The sequence below is a fragment of the Notechis scutatus genome, chromosome 1, assembly GCF_049901735.1.
Source record: "Notechis scutatus isolate UNSWTSFEM ecotype Mainland chromosome 1, rNotScu1.2, whole genome shotgun sequence".
In the NCBI taxonomy this organism is placed as follows: domain Eukaryota; kingdom Metazoa; phylum Chordata; class Lepidosauria; order Squamata; family Elapidae; genus Notechis; species Notechis scutatus.
The window spans coordinates 106,674,136-106,692,143 of NC_142009.1; the positions used below are offsets into that span (position 1 = coordinate 106,674,136).

An 18,008-nucleotide genomic window follows, 5' to 3' on the forward strand; every position below is an offset into this window, starting at 1 on the left:
CAGAACCCCACCTTGAATGTCTAATTATATATATATATGTTCAAAGCAATACAAATACATGTTAAATCGGAGCGGGGTAGTTCAGCGTCATGCACTAAATGGAGGTAATCATGGAGATTACCTTCCTCCTGTTCTGTGGGGAGCAGGGTAGCTGGGTTTAGAGTATTGCACCTCTCAAATGTAATGTGATCAGAGGTAAAAAGTTCAGCTTCATATTGAGCCAAATGCTGCTGAGTGAAAGCTTGTGTCTGGCTCTTTAAGAGAATCGCAAAAACTTCATGGGGGACTTTTAGCAATAGTGGATGTCCTAGTACTAAATCCTTAGATCGTTTCACAAGTTTGACTGTAGCCGCCACAGCTCTTAAGCAGGGGACAGCCCCTTGAGCTACTGGATCTAGGGTTACAGAATAGTAAGCGACTGGTCAATGTGTGTGTACAAAAGGCTGTGTCAGAACGCCAGAGGCAACACCTAATTTTTCATGGATGAATAAGGTGAAAGGTTTCCTATAGTCAGGTAGCCCGAGTGCTGGGGCTGATGCCAGGGTTTGTTTCATGGTCTGAAGTGTTTTGTCCAAAGGTTTGGACCATTCAATGGGGTCAGGCATGTTTTTGCCTGTTAGTTGAATGAATGGTCGGGCTAATTCTCCAAACGAGGGGATCCATGGGCGGCAGAAGCCCAGTACTCCCAGTAAGGCACTTACTTGTCGTTTTGTCTGGGGTGGTTTCATGGCTAAAATGGTCTCTACCCGGTTAGGGGCCAATTTTCTCATTCCTGGGGCAATAATGTAGCCCAGATATGTTATTTCTTGTTTTAAATATTGTAATTTGGAGGCTTTGTGCCCTCTTTCTGCCAGGGCTTCAAGTAAGTATAGGGTGTCTGTTTTACATGCTAGCTTGGTCTGAGATGCCAACAGTAAATCATCAACATATTGGATCAAAGTGGACTGCTGTGGTAGGGAAATGGAGGAGAGGTCTGCCCTTAATATTTGTGAGAATAGGTTAGGGGACTCAGTGTAGCCTTGTGGCAATTGAGTCCAGGTATACTGTTGGTCTTGCCAAGTAAAGGCAAATAGATATTGGGGTGCTGAGTCCATCGGGTTGCTAAAAAAAGCAGAACACAAATCTATGACAGAAAAATAGGTGGCTGAGGCTGGCACCTCGGTGATTATAGTTGATGGGTTAGGCACTATGGGGGCTCTTGGTATCACTTGGTTATTTATGAGCCTTAAATCGTGCACAAATCTAAAGATGGGGTTTCCATCTTTGTATACTGTAGATTTCTTCACAGGAAAAATGGGGGTGTTGCAGGGAGAGGTACATTTAATGAGAACTCCTTGCTTTAGGTATGCTTGTATTAATTCCTTTATGGGGAGAATTGCCTCTGCAGGGATTTTGTATTGGAGCATGCATGGAGGTGGTCCATGTTTCACTTGGATAGTAACAGGTGTTGCTCCTTTAAGTAGTCCCACTTCTGATGCATCCCAGTCCCATAAGGAGGGTGGCAGGCTTTTTAAATCTTCATGAAGCCCCATGTTGCTGGTTATCAGCATGATTGTCTTATGTGTGCCTTTTCCTGGGATCTCCAATTGCAGTCCCTGTTTGCCACATGTTATGGTAGCCCCCATTTTACATAGGAGATCCCTTCCTAGTAGGGATAGTGGCAACTGGGGGCAAATAGTGAATGAATGGTCTACTGTGAAAGGTCCTAGTTCTACTGTTAGGTTGTGGGTAAATTCTACACGGATTATTTTTCCCCTCATTCCCATTATGCTATCCCAAGCCCCTTCAGCCACTGAAGCTTTATATGGTGGTTCAGTAATTAATGAGGAGGTGGCTCCAGTATCAACTAAGCAATTGTATTTTTTTCCTCCTATAAGAATGGTGACAATGGGTTCCCCTTCTGGGCCATTTTTTAGGGGAATAGCCAGCTCGTTAAAGGTAGCCATGAATTCAGTGTTTTCATTCTCATGTTCTAGTCAGGAAAGGGGCAGGTCAAATGCCCTTCCTGTCTTCCTGCTGAAATGCCCTTCCTGTCTGCACCTATAGCAATGCTGGCATTTGCCTTGCAACCAGCCTGCTTTATCACAATGCCAGCATTTCCTTGAATTATAGGGGGTTTTACCTGGCGTTTGTCTGGCGTCATGTTGCATTACAGCAAACATTTTTAAGTCCTCCTGTCTTTCTATCCTCCTCTTTCTATCTTTCTCCTCCTCTTTCAGTTTGTCTCTTTGATCATAGACAAAGTTAGCGATCCTGCGCAACTCTGCTATTTCTAAGGTTGGCCAGTTAGAGACGAAGCGGTGGAAATGCTCTTTGATATCCATGGTGGACTGGTCCACAAAGGCTGAAGCTAAAATCCTTTGGTCCTTCAGGCAGCTAAGGTCTAGATGGGCACATGGAATAGCTGCTTCTGACAGGTGGACCCAAAAGGCATCAGAGTTTTCCTTTTCTCTTTGTGTTGTTTTTGGAATTCGGACCAGTTTAAAGGCTTTTTACCTATTTCCTCTAAAGCTTCTAGTAAGTTATTTTTTGCTCTTGTGTATTCATCCCAGTGATTGGTATCATTGTAGTCCCAGTCAGGGCGAGGTACTGGCCATGTGATGCGGGCTGGGGCTGCCTGTCCAGGGATAGTTGGAAGTTTAGCTATTTGGTCTGTTTTTTCAAATAGTTTTAATAGTTCATCTTTAGTTAGAAAGACTTGTAGCAGCTGGGTCATATCACCCCAGGATGGATTATGGCTGTCTATGATAGATTTCAGGGTTTGAATTACTGTTTGAGGATCAGCCCTGAAAGCTGGGGTATCCTTTTTCCAAGTCAGAGGCAGAGAAGGGAGTGTGGGTAAAAACGTATTCTAATTGTCCCCTATTTCTGCCTGGCACTGGTTTGCTTAAAAGGGGAGCCATAATCCGTGCCTCAGTCTTTCCTTCCAGGGAATGGGTTTCAGGTTTTTCCTGATCTTTTTCCTCGGTCAGGTCTTTGGTCCTAGCCATTTCAGCCCAGCAGTACCAATAGGGTATTTGGCTGGGTTTAATGTGTGTTCTAAGTGCTTTCAGGGTTTTATAATCTAAAGTACCGCTATCAGACCAAATTTGTCTACCTGTGTCATCTCGCAATAAAGCCCACTTTTTGCAAATTCTTTTTGCTTCTTTTTTATGCATTCCAGTCAGGACAGGCACTTGGCTTTCGTCCCAAGCCTCAAGTAATTTATCCAAGGGGGTCTCTTCCATTGCCCTCGAGCTACAACTTCCCATATTCCCTACCTGATGTGGGGATTACTTTGGTTTAGCCGGGCTACAGCCATCAGTTTTCAGACAAAAAAGGTCTGGAAAGGACTCCGGTTTCCCTACACACGGAGTACGGGCCCCTTTCTTTTAGGGAAACTCAGCTGTCAGTTTTAAGACCCACCCCTAAAAAATGGGGATCTCGGAGGACCGTCTGCCCCCTAGCAGCTCTGGTACGGGCCCCTCCCTACACTCAGCCATCAGTTTTCAAATCTCCCTTAAAGGTGGGGATCTGAAAAGACCTTTTCTGCTTTTTAGACAAACTATTTCCAATTTTGTTTGCCAGCAGCCGGTACGGGCCCCTTCTAAATGCACAGGGCTTTGCTTGCGGGATGCACCGGGACTATTTTTCCTCTGCTTTTTATTTATTTCCTAACACCAGTTCCTTTTGCAGCCCACTCGGTTTTTCTTACGTCCTTCAGAAGGACTCACACTCCGTGATCACCCCTTGCGTTCCCAAATCCAGCCGGTCACGGCTCGTGTTTGAGCTAGCAGCTGGCTGGGGTGCGGCTGGCAATCACGGAGGTGAGGTCCCGCTGTTTCTGCAGAGAAAACCCACAATCACACACCTGGTACACTCACGCTTCCATTCCCCTCCCTAGTAAGATTATAAATTTGAAGCGGTACTCACCTGCTTTCAAGCAGCTGTTGAGCAGAAAAGCCCAAGGACTCCCTTTACTACCCTATACCTTCCGGGCTGGGTCCATGGATGTTGTCCCTGGACAAAGAAGGTCCATGCCGGCTGGGTTTGGATCCGCGGGCCCGGTCCGGTGGCAGCGTTGGCTGTAAAACCTTCGTGGTCGCCAATTGTAAAAAGGTGTCAAAATGCCTTTCTTCCGAGGATTCGATTTTCCCGCTGGGAGAGCTCCGGTGCAAGGACAACTGCTTGAAAGCTGGATCTTTTTATTTTTCAGGAAAGCGGTGGACAGCAAGAAGTCTGCGTTCCTGGGCTAGCTGGCTTCTTATGGTAAGTCCCTGGTTTTTATACCCTTTTCTCCCTTTGTGAGTTGATTTCTTGTGAATGTTTGTATTTGTGCTTAATGTTTCAAATCCTGTTTGAGTTTGTCTTTATTCCCGCCGGAGGGCAAACTCCACAGGGTGGTTAGATTGTATTATCGGTTTTTCCTAATCTCTTTTAGCTTTATAATGGTTTTTTTTTCATATTTGTTTTGTGGCAATCTCCTGTCTGTCTCTTTTGTAATTTATATTTTTTGTGTCTTTTGTCTGTTTGTTTTGCTTATTTGGTATGTCCTGTGTTTGTAAGGGTTTCCTTTTCTTATTTGTCTAGTTTTTTTTAATTACTTAGGCTTTTGTCTATAGGGATTGTTTAATACCTTTTATTTGATTTCTTTTCCTATGTAAGTTTGTTTTATGGCTGGCCTGATGTTCCCCTTGGGCTTTTCCTGTTTGAGTAACACTACCATCTTCGTGAAGTTCCCTTTCCACAATAGCTACAGTTCATTAAATGTGCTTTACTTTTCTCTTACCTGTGGCTATTACATTTTTCAATAACATCAAAATACATATACAAATACATATACAGCAAGCTAAGTCACAGCTTATTTAATCATGGCTTGATGACTGAAACTTGCAAGGTTCTGTCATTAAATTATACAGTATGCTTTACAAATCATCAAGGCTGGATTCATACAACATACTAAGTTGATAGGAGTTATTCCCATTTAGATCTTAACTCCTTTTTCCCCAGGCCTTCCATTTTAGAAAGTTTGTGGGTCTTATATGTAGCTATCATTACATTTTAAACAGGGTAAGCCTCCTGGAGATAATAAAGCATTTCAATGAATACAATGAATAGCCCCATTCACCTTCCTAATAAATTGCTTTGTTATTTTTTTTGATAGTATAGCAACCGATCACCTTAACAGGATTTAAAAAATTTCCCTCTAGCCAAATTAGCACACTTTATTTTTCCTGGTTCTACAGAAGACACTGCAATTCAAACTGCTACAGTACTGTTTCTCAACTTTGGGCAGCGTTAAGATGTGCAGACTTCAAGTCCCAACATCCCCTCAGTAAAAGGGATTTCTGGGAGTTGAAGTCCACACACCTTAAAGCTGCCAAGGTTGAGAAACACTGCTCTACACGGCCTGCAAATTTGCTGAACTTCAACTTCCAGCAGCCCCGGCTCCCATGGTTGATTGCAAAAAAGGTTGGGAGGCTTAATTCATCGACTGTCATGCGCGCCCTAGAATCACCTGCCAGGCCACCAATCTGGGGAATATACTGCCCCCTGGAGGGCAGCTTCAGCAAAGCCGAACTCAGCTCGCGAGGACGTCCTGTTTCTGTAGTCTCTATGATTATCCAGCACTTCCGGGTTGCAACAGAAACCAAATCAATAGCTCTCCGGTCTGGGAGGTTTGGAAGACTCGAGCTGAGTCACGTGACTCCCCCCCCCCACTCGGCGTCTTTAAAAGGAAGACCTCTTTGGTGGGCGGGGCGAGTGGAGTTTGCGCGTTGTAGAGAGGTGCGAGTGAGAGAGTGGCTAGCGGAAGGGCGGAGAGTGCGGGGGGGGGGCGCGGCTGGACACGGAAACGAACTGGCAGGTAACGGTTGCATTGCCTCTTCCCTCTGTTGGGTCTCGGGGCGTCCGAACGGCAGATGCAGTGTGTGCGTGCGGGGGGCAACCTTCGCTCCTCTCTCACCCACCCCCTCCCCTCTCCGCCGCGAGACGGAGAGTTGTGGTCTTCCTTTTCCTCGCGCCCCTTTCCTCCTATGCGGGGCTTTCCCGGGGGCGCTGCAGGCTGAGCTTTAATCGTGCAAGGAGATGCATTGCATACGCGCCCGCTCCCTTCCCACGGCATAAGAAGGTCGTGCCGAAGAGCCGTCCCCCGCCCCGAATTAATTTGGGAAACACCGGGGTGGGTTTCCAAAGAGGTTCCCTGCTCTGTTGCCTCAAGAGATTGCATGCGGCTTATATAGCCTTTGCATGGCGTTTCCTCCAATAGTGTTCATTGGACATCTGGTGAATTAACCGGTGCTAACTTTAAATCCTATAAATCCCAACTAACGTGACTTTTTGGTGAGTTCCCGGGTTATGAGATCCAAACTGTTGGGGAATGCCAGGTGGCCTCTTCCCCAGTATTAAGTAAGCTTGATTGTCTGCCATAATATAAGTCGTCCAACGCCACCCTCCAGGCTATTTGGACAAGTTCCCAGCATTCACTTCAGTTTCCTGTGGGCTGGAAACTCTGGAGTATAGGCAGTCCTCGACTTACACAACAGCCCAAACTTTCTTTGGTTAAGTGAGATGTTTGTTTATATGAGTTTTGCTCTATTTTATGACCTTTCTTGCCACAGTTGTTAATAGCTGCAGTTGATAAGTTAGTAACTTGGTTACTAACTTGAGTCTGGCTTCCCCATTGACTTTGCTTATCAAAAAGTTGCAAAAGGTGATCACACAGCAATGGTCATAAGGGTGAACCAGTTGCCAAGCATCTAAACGTTGATCTAAATGTTCACGGGGACGCTACAAAGGTTGTAACTGGAAAATGGTCATAAGTCACCTTTTTCAATGCTGTTGTAACTTTGAACGGTCGCTAAATGAACTGTCGTAAGTCGTGGGCTACTTGTACAAGTCCACATTTCGTCAGCCAGAAAGTGCTTGAGTTGGAGAAAGCTAATGCAGATGTTGTGGGGGGGTGAAATTGCTTAAGTTAGGTTTGTTTACTGTCTGTTAATCAGTGAATCCCGCTGCTGCAGGGTGTCAAACTTGTGTCATCGTGTCATCATGTGATGTATCGCAACTTTTCCACCCTTCGCTAAACCAGGGATGGGCATGGCCAGTGCGTGACACATCTGGCCTGTGGGTCATGAGTTTGACACCCCTGCGCTACTGAGATTCAGAAGTATATTTCATTAACTTCAGCACAGTTTGGAGAGTTGAGCTTGAGGAAAGGAACTATTTCCTTCTCAGATGCTTTCTGTTCTCAGTTGCTCTGTTAATCTCTCCCCAAAACAAGGAAAAGAGTTGAAACTTTGTCCTGTTTCCAGAATCACAGTGCCACTGGATGACTTGTAACTGCCTCCAAAAAGTCTAAAACAGTGATAGCAATAGCAATTAGACTTATATATGGCTTCACAGTTCTTTCCAGCCCTCTCTAGGCAGTTTAGAGAGTCAGCATATTGTCCCAACAATCTGGGTCCTCATTTTACCAGCTTCTGAAGGATGGAAAGCTGAGTCAATCTTGAGCAAGTCAGAGTTGAACTCCTGGCAGTTGGCAGAGTTAGCCTGCAATGCTGCATACTAGCCACTGTGCCACCACGGCTTGATTGATTGGCAAAAGTTTTGATAAGAAAATATAACTTTTATTGACACTTTTTCCTGTTGAACACACTTGGACACATTAAAAATAAAATTCTGATGCCCACTCTCAAAAGAGTATTTGTGTGTGTGTGTATGTGAGTGTGTGAATAAGATGGCAATTCTTTGTGCTTGGTGTGTCAAAAATCCAGAAAATGGCTAAGTTGATTTTGCTGGCATGTCTCCCCCCTCTTATAAACAACTTCAACCCTAGTGCCACTATTGCCACTCAAAAAGGCTTAACTCACTGCCAGGACTTGGATTCTGATTGGCTTAAGTTGACTTGGCCTTCTATCCTGAGATTGGTAAAAGGATATATTTTTTTAGAGAATTTTGTAAATAAAGTCCTCATATTAGGCAATTACAGATTTGTGTAAAAGCATGCTGTCATTTTGGTTTATTTAATTGATGGTGTACTGAGAAGTTAGAATGGACTTGATAAGCTGTTCATTATTTAAAGCAAATATCTCTCTCTAGCTTTAAGAAGAATTGTCAAATCAGTTCTGATTTTCATGTACATATTTTTCCTGTGCAGTTGTTCCTGTCTTCCCTTCTAGTTGCACCCCTACTAAAATTGCTTTTTGTCTTCAAAGCTACCATTTGCTTAAACAGAAAAATGGGTTAGAACAAATCACATCACAACAATATTTAGACTACATTTGGTTTATTATACAAGCTTATTATTTTTAACTAAAGAAATTCAGAGCATAGGTAATCAATTCATAAAGTATATCATCACAGGTTAGGATGCTATGCAATGTGAAGATAGTAATACTTTTTTCAACTAACCATAATTTGAAGATTCAAGAAGAAAAAAATCCCATACTAAAGGGGTAATATGATTCAGATATTCATGTGGGTTTAAAAGCTGAGTCTTTGTTTTTTGTTTGTAGTGGATTATCTAAGGAATAATTTAGCCTAGATGTGTTTCTGCACTTCCTGGAAGAATGACAGATGACAAAGATGTACTCAGAGATGTGTGGTTTGGAAGAATACCAACCTGTTTTATGTTGTATCAAGATGAGAGTACCGAAAGAGAAGCGGAACCGTACTATGTAAGCCTTTCACTCCATGAAAGACCTATAGTTGAAGAATATTGTGCCTGGGTTTACACATCATACAAAGTAAAATTGTGGCTTAGTTTTGGCTTAGTATGATGTATCAACCCAGATAATTATTCAGTAATTTATGGTTCAGTAAACTATAACCTAGGATGTATAAATCTAGTAATTGTCTTGCATATTTGACCTAACAAATAATGTTTTGTTGGATAAATATTTTATGTCAGTAAACATTGTTGGATAAATATTTCATATCGGCGTTATTAACAAGCTTGATAATAGAATTTCATTTTGTTACAGGATTTATTCTGCTATTCTATCTGGCACATTGTCCCACATTTCTAATATATGTTTCTAATATTGGTATCTTCTAACATTTCTAATATAATATATGCCGGCTTCTTTGAAGCAGTTTCTTCCTGGGCTGGTGGAGGAGCGAGAGAGCGACTGAGAGAGGAACGAGGCAGACACCTGAGGGAGGGAGGGAGAAACCTGAAGGATGGGGCTGAGGAAGGCAGGGCCGAGAGCCGTGGGCCGCCGCCGCCCAGCACTCAGTTTTGAAGGCGCTCCTCAGCCCGGCGCAGTTCCTGAATCTGCAGCTGAAACCCTCCGTTTTAAATGTCCCAATAGAAGAGAATATCTGTCGCTCAGGGTTGCAATGAGGAGGCATTGGCGCTCCCTGAACTTGGTGGTTTGCTGGCAGACATTTTATTACCCGACTAGGTAACAACATCAGATGTTACCTAGTCAGGTAATGAAACGTCTGCAAGCAAACCACCAAACTCAGACTCCCGGTCCTTGAAAAAGTGTTTCTGCTTGAAACTGGTCCCTGGTACAAAAAAGGTTGGGGACCACTGTGTTAACTAGTATGCAAGTAATTGTGGATTGTATCTTTAGCTTTTATGCCCGCAGTTTTCAACCTAATTGCTTGAATGTCAGTCCCCTAAAGCTCAATAAAGCTCACTTCTGTGGTTCCAGGGTGTTATTGTGCAGTATGTTTTTTAAAATCACATAATTACACTGAAATGAATGTTTCATTGACTGGAATCTGAAGAAATTTTATTCTGTTTTGTAAAATAAAAAAGGCATTCTTTTTCCTGCCCTGTAAAGTATGACATGCTCACCCTTGTATTTGTGGGCTGAAGCAACAACAATATCTTATTGTTCCAAAGTTGCTTTTTCAAAAGGCTACTGGACTTTCTGGTTTTTCTTGGAAGACGTTTTGCTTCTTATTCAGGAAGCTTCTTCAGAGCTGAAGGAAGTCTAGTTGCCTCTTGAAAAAGCACCTTTGGGACAACCATCACCTGAATGACTGAGAATCCCCATAGACAATAATGCCTTATTGTTTTAGCAATATCTTATAACGGTGGAATAGGAAATATTCCTCTAGCTATCTCTTTCCTTTTATGGTAATCCCATGTAGTGCATATATATTTTATAGTATATATTTTAGTTTAAATCACAAATTTTGAATGAAATCCATACATTCTGTTTGAAATCAGTTCACAAAATGTGCAAAATCCATTTTTCAAACTTTGTTTTTCAGCTGCTTTTACCTAGGATAAGCTACCTGACACTTGTAACTGACAAAGTGAAAAAACATTTTCAAAAGGTTATGAGACGAGAAGACATAGGGGAAATATGGTTTGAAAATGAAGGTACCCCTTTGAAATGGTGAGTTAAATTTTTGAATGCATATTTTCTACAAGTCAGCAATCTTAAATGGAGTGAAAATTTCCAACCAACGCTTTATAAAGTTAGATTTGCTGGCAGCCATTTAACATTTTCACAATCAACTAAAAGATTGTATCAAACTTTTCTAAGTTTTTGTTTGTTTTTGTTTGTTTTCTAAAACAAACAAAAAATCTTGTTAAACATAGTTGGTATGCCAAATAAAATTTCTTTTCATGAGGCATGTTTTTAAAAGATTGCATATATCTAGACATGAGCTAATCTTTCTGTTAAATAAAATGATAGTTTATGGATTTAAAGTTTTAACATTTATCTGTTATGTAACAGTAAAGTTATGTCTTGTGCAGAGATAATTCTCTCTTTGCTTAATTCAGGAGTGATTGATGAGATTATTTGCATCAATCTTTCTTTTATTTTGGCACACATGGAATCTGCTTGAAGAATCTGTTGTACTGATGGTGATTTCTGGTTAAATGAATGTTTGCTTGTTTCAAATTTTGGTTATACTACCTTAGATAGGAATCCTGGTTGGTAAATCACTCGCACAGACTAAAGAAGAAAATGCCTATCAGTATTTCTTCTGCTACTGCATACCCATATTTTCTAAGATATAAATAGCTGTAACCATATCCATAACAGAGTAGTAATGATTGTGATTAAGCAAGAATCTTTGCTAATCTCAATTAGAATTTGAAAAGAGCTTGGAATTGTTTAGCTTTAAGCCTATTTAAATATGGTACTTAATTATTAATACACATGCCAAGTAATTAGCATTTTAGCAAGGAAAAGGGGTAGGGCAGAACAGAAATCATGTTCTTATAGTCTCTTCCTGACATAAAACATTTGCATGCACCTTAATTATTGTATTATACATTTTGCAAATAAGGGAGTGGATACAAGTGCAAGCTTTCCTAAAATATTTAATCCCATTATGTATAATATAAACAATGCAATAAAAGCATCTACTGGTACATCTTAATAGTTTCAAACATTCTCACAACATTTATGGTTTCCACTCTGTTTCTTCCTGGATATTAATTTGGCAGTTTTATTTTATAAGTTTTATTTTTTATTATACTCATTGTTAGAAGTTCTATGCTTTTCATCCACTTTCATGCAATTTTATATTTCCATCAAAATCACTTTCCAACTTTTCTTCCTCTTTTAATTTTAAAATTGCTCTTCTTGCCTGTACTTTTGGCAGCCATATTTTTTCTCTGCACAATTTACACAGCATTGTTCTTTCATGCCCACTTCTGGAGTTCTCATTTTCATATGTGCATTGTTCTACTTATTTACACCCCATTTCACATAATGTCAATAAGCATCTTGTTCGTATTTACTAATAGCCAAACATTACACACTTCTAAGAGACTGTCCAAAATTTGGGGGTTTTTTGTCTTCCGTTCGGAGCAGTTTCCACATCTTTCTTTATACAAACTTCATGCTGTTAGGAAGTGTATACTTGCTTGTTCCGCACTCATTTTATATTCATTTTAATTTCAGTTTTTTCCTTTATTTTACTTCCATGTCTTTTTTAAAAAATCGATTTTGAATACTATTATTTAATTTATTATTTAAAACCCATTCTTTATATAAGTTTTATGACGTACCATTAAAATCATATGTCTGATCTTATTGTACCCTTTACATAAAATAATTTAATTGCATGATTTTCTTCAAAGGTGAGTGATCAAAATAGTATTTTGATACATCTCTTCAACAGCTACTTTGTTGTTTTTATAGCAAATGCATTAATGAAGGGAGAGCATATGCTGTTGATACTCTTTCTGTGTTAAATCCATAGAGCTTAAGGTCAGGAATACATTACAATTGCTGTTATGTACGAAATTTATAGTTCCTAGAATCTGGGTTGATGCCGAAAAGAGGCAGATTCAGCTTTCTTATCTCAGTGTTCTGGGGCTTTACTCAGAATTATGAATGACAGGGCCAACCATATAGGACTCAATGCAGCTCTTGGGAACACTATTGGAGGACAGCCTGCTATTGGCAATCATACAGAGGATGTAGAAATCTATACATCCTTTTTAAATGCCAGGTTTTTGAGAGGTAAAAAAATCAAACCAAGATAATCAGAATCTTTTTCTACCTTTAACATATGCAGTAAATTATACAACTCAATTGAAAAACATCAAATCTTTTAGGGGAAAATTATAATATGCTTTTGGTCATTGTCATGTAGATAATTCCTCTTATCTGCAGTATTTTAGCAGAGGCCTGAAGGTTTTGTGCCAAAATTGACTGATAATTGGAACTGTTCATAATTCCATCCACCTTGACTATAGCCCCAGTTCCAGCTGAAGAAAAGCAGCCTCAAAGCATAACGCTGCCACTACCATGCTTTACTGAGGGTATGATGTACTTTTGGTAATGCTCAGTGCTATTTTGCGCAAAACAAACTTTTTGGAATTACGGTCAAAATGTTGGTGTCATCAGATCATAAGACAATTTTCCCACTTGCTTTTGTCAGACTTGATGTAGGTTTTTGCAAAACGTAGCCAGACCTGGATGTTTTTTGTTGTAAAAAAGGCTACTGCCTTGCCATCCTACCCCAGAAATTCCTGCAGTTTTGTTAATGTTGCTGAAGGCCTCTTGGCAGCTTCTCAATCCAGTTTTCTTCTTGTTTTTTTCATCAGTTTTAGATGGACATCCGGTTCTTGGTAATGTCACAGTTGGGTGCCATATTTTTCCCACTTGTTGATGACTGTCTTCACTGTGTTCCAATGTATATCCGATATCTTGGAAACATTTTGCCCCTTTCTCCGACTGATACCTTCCAACCAAGAGATTTCTTTGATGCTTTATAAGCTCTTTGAAGATCATGGCCTTTACTGTAAAAACAGCTGAATAAATGTCAGAAAAATCCTACTAGAAGAGTTGAACTTAAATGGGCTTCATCAGAGTCACATTAATTGATGGTAGGTGTACACCAGTGATGGCTAACCTTTTCAGCTTGGTGTGTCGAAAATCGGGAAAAAGTGTAGCCTTTTTCGGGTCGTGTGTCACTTCAAGAAATATCAATAATTTGGTTTATGACGGACTGGGCTGGGGTGATCACACAGGGCTGTGAAACTCATCTCCCTGGTCTCAGGGCTGCAGGTGCAGGATGTGGGGATCGGAAGGCCACCTTACAGGGCTGTGAACCTCATGGATCTCCTTTCCTCCTGTAGCGTCCCTGAGGTAATGAAACTGACAAACCTCAGTTTATGGCGGTTAAAACTGGTTCTCTGCTGCAAAGATCTTGCGGCAGCGGTGACACCACACCTCCACGCAACAAGCAGGGAGCAGGGATTGGAGCAGAGCACAGGCAGCCTCTAAATGTGCAGGTTTCCCCCACACCAACAGGCGTGTCAGTCAAAGTGCCTCGGCGTGTCACGAGTGACATGCGTGTCATAGGTTAGCCATCACTGGTGTACACTGAATACTATTTACCATCAGTTTGAATGTGATTGATGAATTCTGAACACAGCCACTTCCTTACATGTCAGAGGATGTGACCACTTGTGAAATCATGTTATTGTAAGCTTTTTATTTCTTTCCACTTACACTTTCCAATTTGTTTTCAGTTGAATTGTACAGCTGATATGCTTATATTAAAGGTGGAAAAAATTGTGATTTAACTTTCTCTGATTTTTTTTAATATCTCAGAAATCTGGTATTTTAATAGGGTGGTAGACTTTCTGTATCTACTGTATATGTTTATTCCCACTTACCTACTTCTCCCTTTTTACCTCTTCAGTTGTTGCAGATCATCTTTTTGGGCTATGCTACCGTATACTACTTCACATAGACTTTCGTCTGTGAAGATCATTCTGTTAACTATTTTTAATACATTTTTTTCAATTCTTCAGTTGCACAATATTGAAATAATAATAATTCCAGTTGAATGATTTGTTTTTTTCTGGTGTTTTTTTTAAAATTGATTGATAGAGCTGTCCTACCATTTTAGAACATCTATATTATGAGTTTGGTTATATTAATCTATAGTAATATCTGATATTGTTTAAAAACATGATGTGTTGCAACAATATATCGAAGTCTAATATATTTTTGTAGCAATCGTGGCATAAATGATTTAGTCTTCAAGGAACTGAAACATTCTTGCAACTAGCTATTGAATATGTGTATTGATACCAGACTTTAGTTTATCACAACCAGCAGATGGTGCTAAATAACTACATATAACACTTCTATCCTATATGCCATGTTTAGCTTTTCCTGTATATGGTACAGGAAATTAAGCAAGTAAAAAGTATGACCTATTTTATTAGGCTGAAGTTATTAAATAATGTGTATGCTTCATAATGAATATCGTATTTCCAAATTAGAATGAAATTCTAGCTTGTGCTTTGTTATGCTAATCTTATGTTTCTTCTATTAATATTTAGTTATCGGTAACAAACATTTATGGATACTTGCAAGTTTTAATGACAATATAGTTTTGAGGATATGTAGATCTAGATCTAGCTCTCAGCCATTTTGTTGTTGAAAACAGTGTCTTTCGTATCACTCTTGACTTCAGTGTCTGTTAGGTGCATATTCTTGTTATAGTAGATTCCCTTGTGGTGAATGATATAATTTCACTTTTTAAAAAAACCATGATGCATTCCCATTCTGATTATTGGTATTCTGTCTTAAAATTATTGGTATTCTGTTATAAAAAGTTTTTAGTCTCATGTTTCACAGAGGGCTTTAAGAACTTCAAAATTCCCTGAAAGTTAGTAGAAAAATATTGCTACCATATAGTTACAGTTTACAGCTGTAAAAATATATGACCTGAGAAACTGTATCATCACTGTAAAGTAAAAGTTTCATTGTATATTACAAAGATATTGTCTTATAGTACAAAAATGTATTTATTTTGGAGGGGGTTTTTACATATCCCAGCATTGTACTCTTACATGGCATTTTTTTTGCTAAGAATTAAGATTTTTAAGTAATAATAAGGTTTCTGTGCCAAATATTATGTCTAATAATGTATCTTGCAGCTTTAGAGAATCCATCTGCCTGCTTTATTGTTTTAAATATTGCTTTTGTCTGCATCAACTTTGAAGTTTGACACCAGTAAAACCAGTAAAATTTAGAAAACATGAAGTTAGACATGGGTTGGAGGTTTTTATTTGATGACTTTCTCAAAAATCTAAAAGACAAACACGACTCTTTGGAATTGAAGATTAGTTTAGAAGAACCATTTGATTTACTTTGCCTATATAGAGAGCTCAAAATCTTCTCTCTACTTTTCTTAACCTGTGCTCTCTTCTTCTATAAAGCTGTTACAAATTTTCCTATACTTGCAGGATTTTAGCCAATCTGCTAGCTAGAACTGCCCCCACCCCTCCTTTTTACCGTGATTGATAAAAGCCTAATAAGACACAAATTTATTCCACTTTTGCTTTACAGAAAAGCAAAATGACCTAAGTAAAGAATTTATCTCTGACAAAATGGTGTTGTAAAATAAAGAAGTAGTTATTTTCCCCAATCAACATCTGGTCCAGAACTGTAGCACTGATGGTAGTTTACCTATAAAATTATGGAACTTGGATATTTTACTATGCTGCTATTAGTAGCAGACTCTTGACATAAACCCTTGAGATTTCTTAGTAACATAGTGTAGCTATGCAGTTCATGCTGTATCTCGACAAACATTTTCTTCACACAAGACAAGCGTTAAAAAAGAATTTTCAAGGTAGAACAGTGAGTAGTGAGTGCTTTTCTTAGTGTGATATGGATAGACCTTTGTTTGTGGGGTATTATTAATGTATCCTAGACAAAACTACCTTAGAAGATGAGTGATATGTATACAGCTGTAGCTGCTTTTGCTCTTATGCTGTTTCCTCAAAGATTTCCTCTAAAATAATATGAAAAAGGTATTACCTCAATTCTTATTTAAAATATATTGAAGCGTATTCATGAATATTGTATGTCAAATTATTATATTTTTATTTGGAGATATCTGTCAGATTCATATTCTCTCTATCATTCAGCTTAATTCTGTTACACCTACAATATTAGTATATTTCTCATTAGAAATGAAAGAGGAGTTGTGGTTACTAAGCAGCTTATTAATATGCCTATTTTTCTGTAGCAGTGATGTCACTATCTGATTTAAGCAAAAAAAAAAATTGCCAACTAAGCAACAAAAAGTAGGCTATATTGTGAGGATGCAGATGGCCTTTCTGCTCAAACTTTTTGTTTATTAAAAGGATCAAACCAGGAATGTCAAAGTATGTGTAAATATAGAATTTCTGGTGTACCAGAGAAATGCATGCAAATTCTTCTTTTCATTTTTCAGATAGCACACTTTTTCATGATGATCAATTTGGATAAAAAGTGGTTAACTTTAAATGCAAAACTAAGGTATACTTTCTGAATCTGAATCCTGTCAGGAGTTTAGCAGCTATTATCAGAACTAGTTAGCAGGGCTGATGGTTAAATATAGTGTAGATCAAAATCACCGGAGAGACTCAAATCAGAGACAAATAAGTTTAGGAAACCAGTAACTTTAAATCATGTTTTCTGATTCTGGATTATTGTCCTAAACCATAAAAAAATGAAACACAATTCCACGTTTGCAAATAATAAACAGTTGAAAATCAGAGCAGAAACCTCCAATTCCTCAAAACTCTGCTAGAAGACAATTCGGCATCTATTGCTAAAATGATTTGGTTAATGACCTGGTTAGAATTATTTTGTCAGAATCATTAGGGTAACTACCACTGGCAGCAACCATCATGCTAGTTATGTGAGCATTTGATCTTTGGACCATTGTGAAAGTATTTGGTGTAACTAGGATGTTATTTGATCTTTTTTCTGTAACTGATTTCCAAAAGTATGACTCCATTCTCTGCACAATGATTATATACTAGACTATAAGGAACATTAAATAGCTGATATACATGGCTGGCTATTTGTTTTAAAACTTTATGGAAGGCGTTATACTATTAATCTATTTAACATGAGTACACATTTTTCCAGGGTTTGAGGAATTTGATGACCTAATTACAAAGGAAATGGAATGTAAGCATTCATCTTTTCAGAATTTAGGATTTTTTAAATAAATAAAAAGAATGCACTAAGTTTGATTTGTTTATCATTTTCAGGGGCTGTAGGCACTACTAAATAAGTTACTATGTTCTGTTACAGTTCTTGCAATGCAGATTGTTACTATTACCATGCTCTCTGCTTTTTAGGCACTATCCCATTGGTTTACTATTTGATCTCCATGCTTCAAATGCAGCCCTTCCATGGAATATCACAGTACATTTTAAGGTATATAAGCAATATATCTCTTTAATATATACTTCAAAAAGATGTATTAGAAGCAGGATTTATGCTTTAATTTCTGGAATGGAAAGGAAATGGTAAATATCAACTGATAACAAGTAAAGAATTTATATATTATTATTATTTGTTTTCAGAGTAATATGTTTTAATACTCTCCATTCTCACTATCAGTTTTAAAAATGTAGTTGTAATAGCATTGGGGGTGGGCTGAAAAGAATGGAAGAAAAATTGAAATTTTTATTAAAAGTTGCCTACCCACTTTCATAATAGCAATAGCAATAGAAGCAATAGCACTTAGATTTACATACCACTCCATAGTGCTTTGTAACAGTGGTCCCCAACATTTCT

At 38.9% G+C, this 18,008-nt stretch overlaps 1 protein-coding gene across 6 annotated transcripts in view; it reads left to right on the plus strand.

Moving 5' to 3' along the window:
* The first annotated feature begins 5,704 nt into the window (after nt 1-5,704).
* Nucleotides 5,705-18,008, plus strand: part of ATG5 (autophagy related 5) — a 37,232-nt gene continuing 24,928 nt past the window's right edge. For 2 of the 6 annotated variants that reach the window (XM_026666619.2, XM_087942764.1), the window contains exons 1-4: nt 5,818-5,845; nt 8,496-8,657; nt 10,210-10,337; nt 17,567-17,645. In XM_026666619.2, the coding sequence (XP_026522404.1) occupies nt 8,550-8,657; nt 10,210-10,337; nt 17,567-17,645 (315 nt within the window). In that variant the 5' untranslated portion in view covers nt 5,818-5,845; nt 8,496-8,549. Of the gene's footprint in view, nt 5,767-5,817; nt 6,322-8,495; nt 8,658-10,209; nt 10,338-17,566; nt 17,646-18,008 lie in introns of those variants that run through there. The other 4 variants (XM_087942751.1, XM_087942737.1, XM_087942755.1 and 1 more) reach the window with 4 other exon arrangements.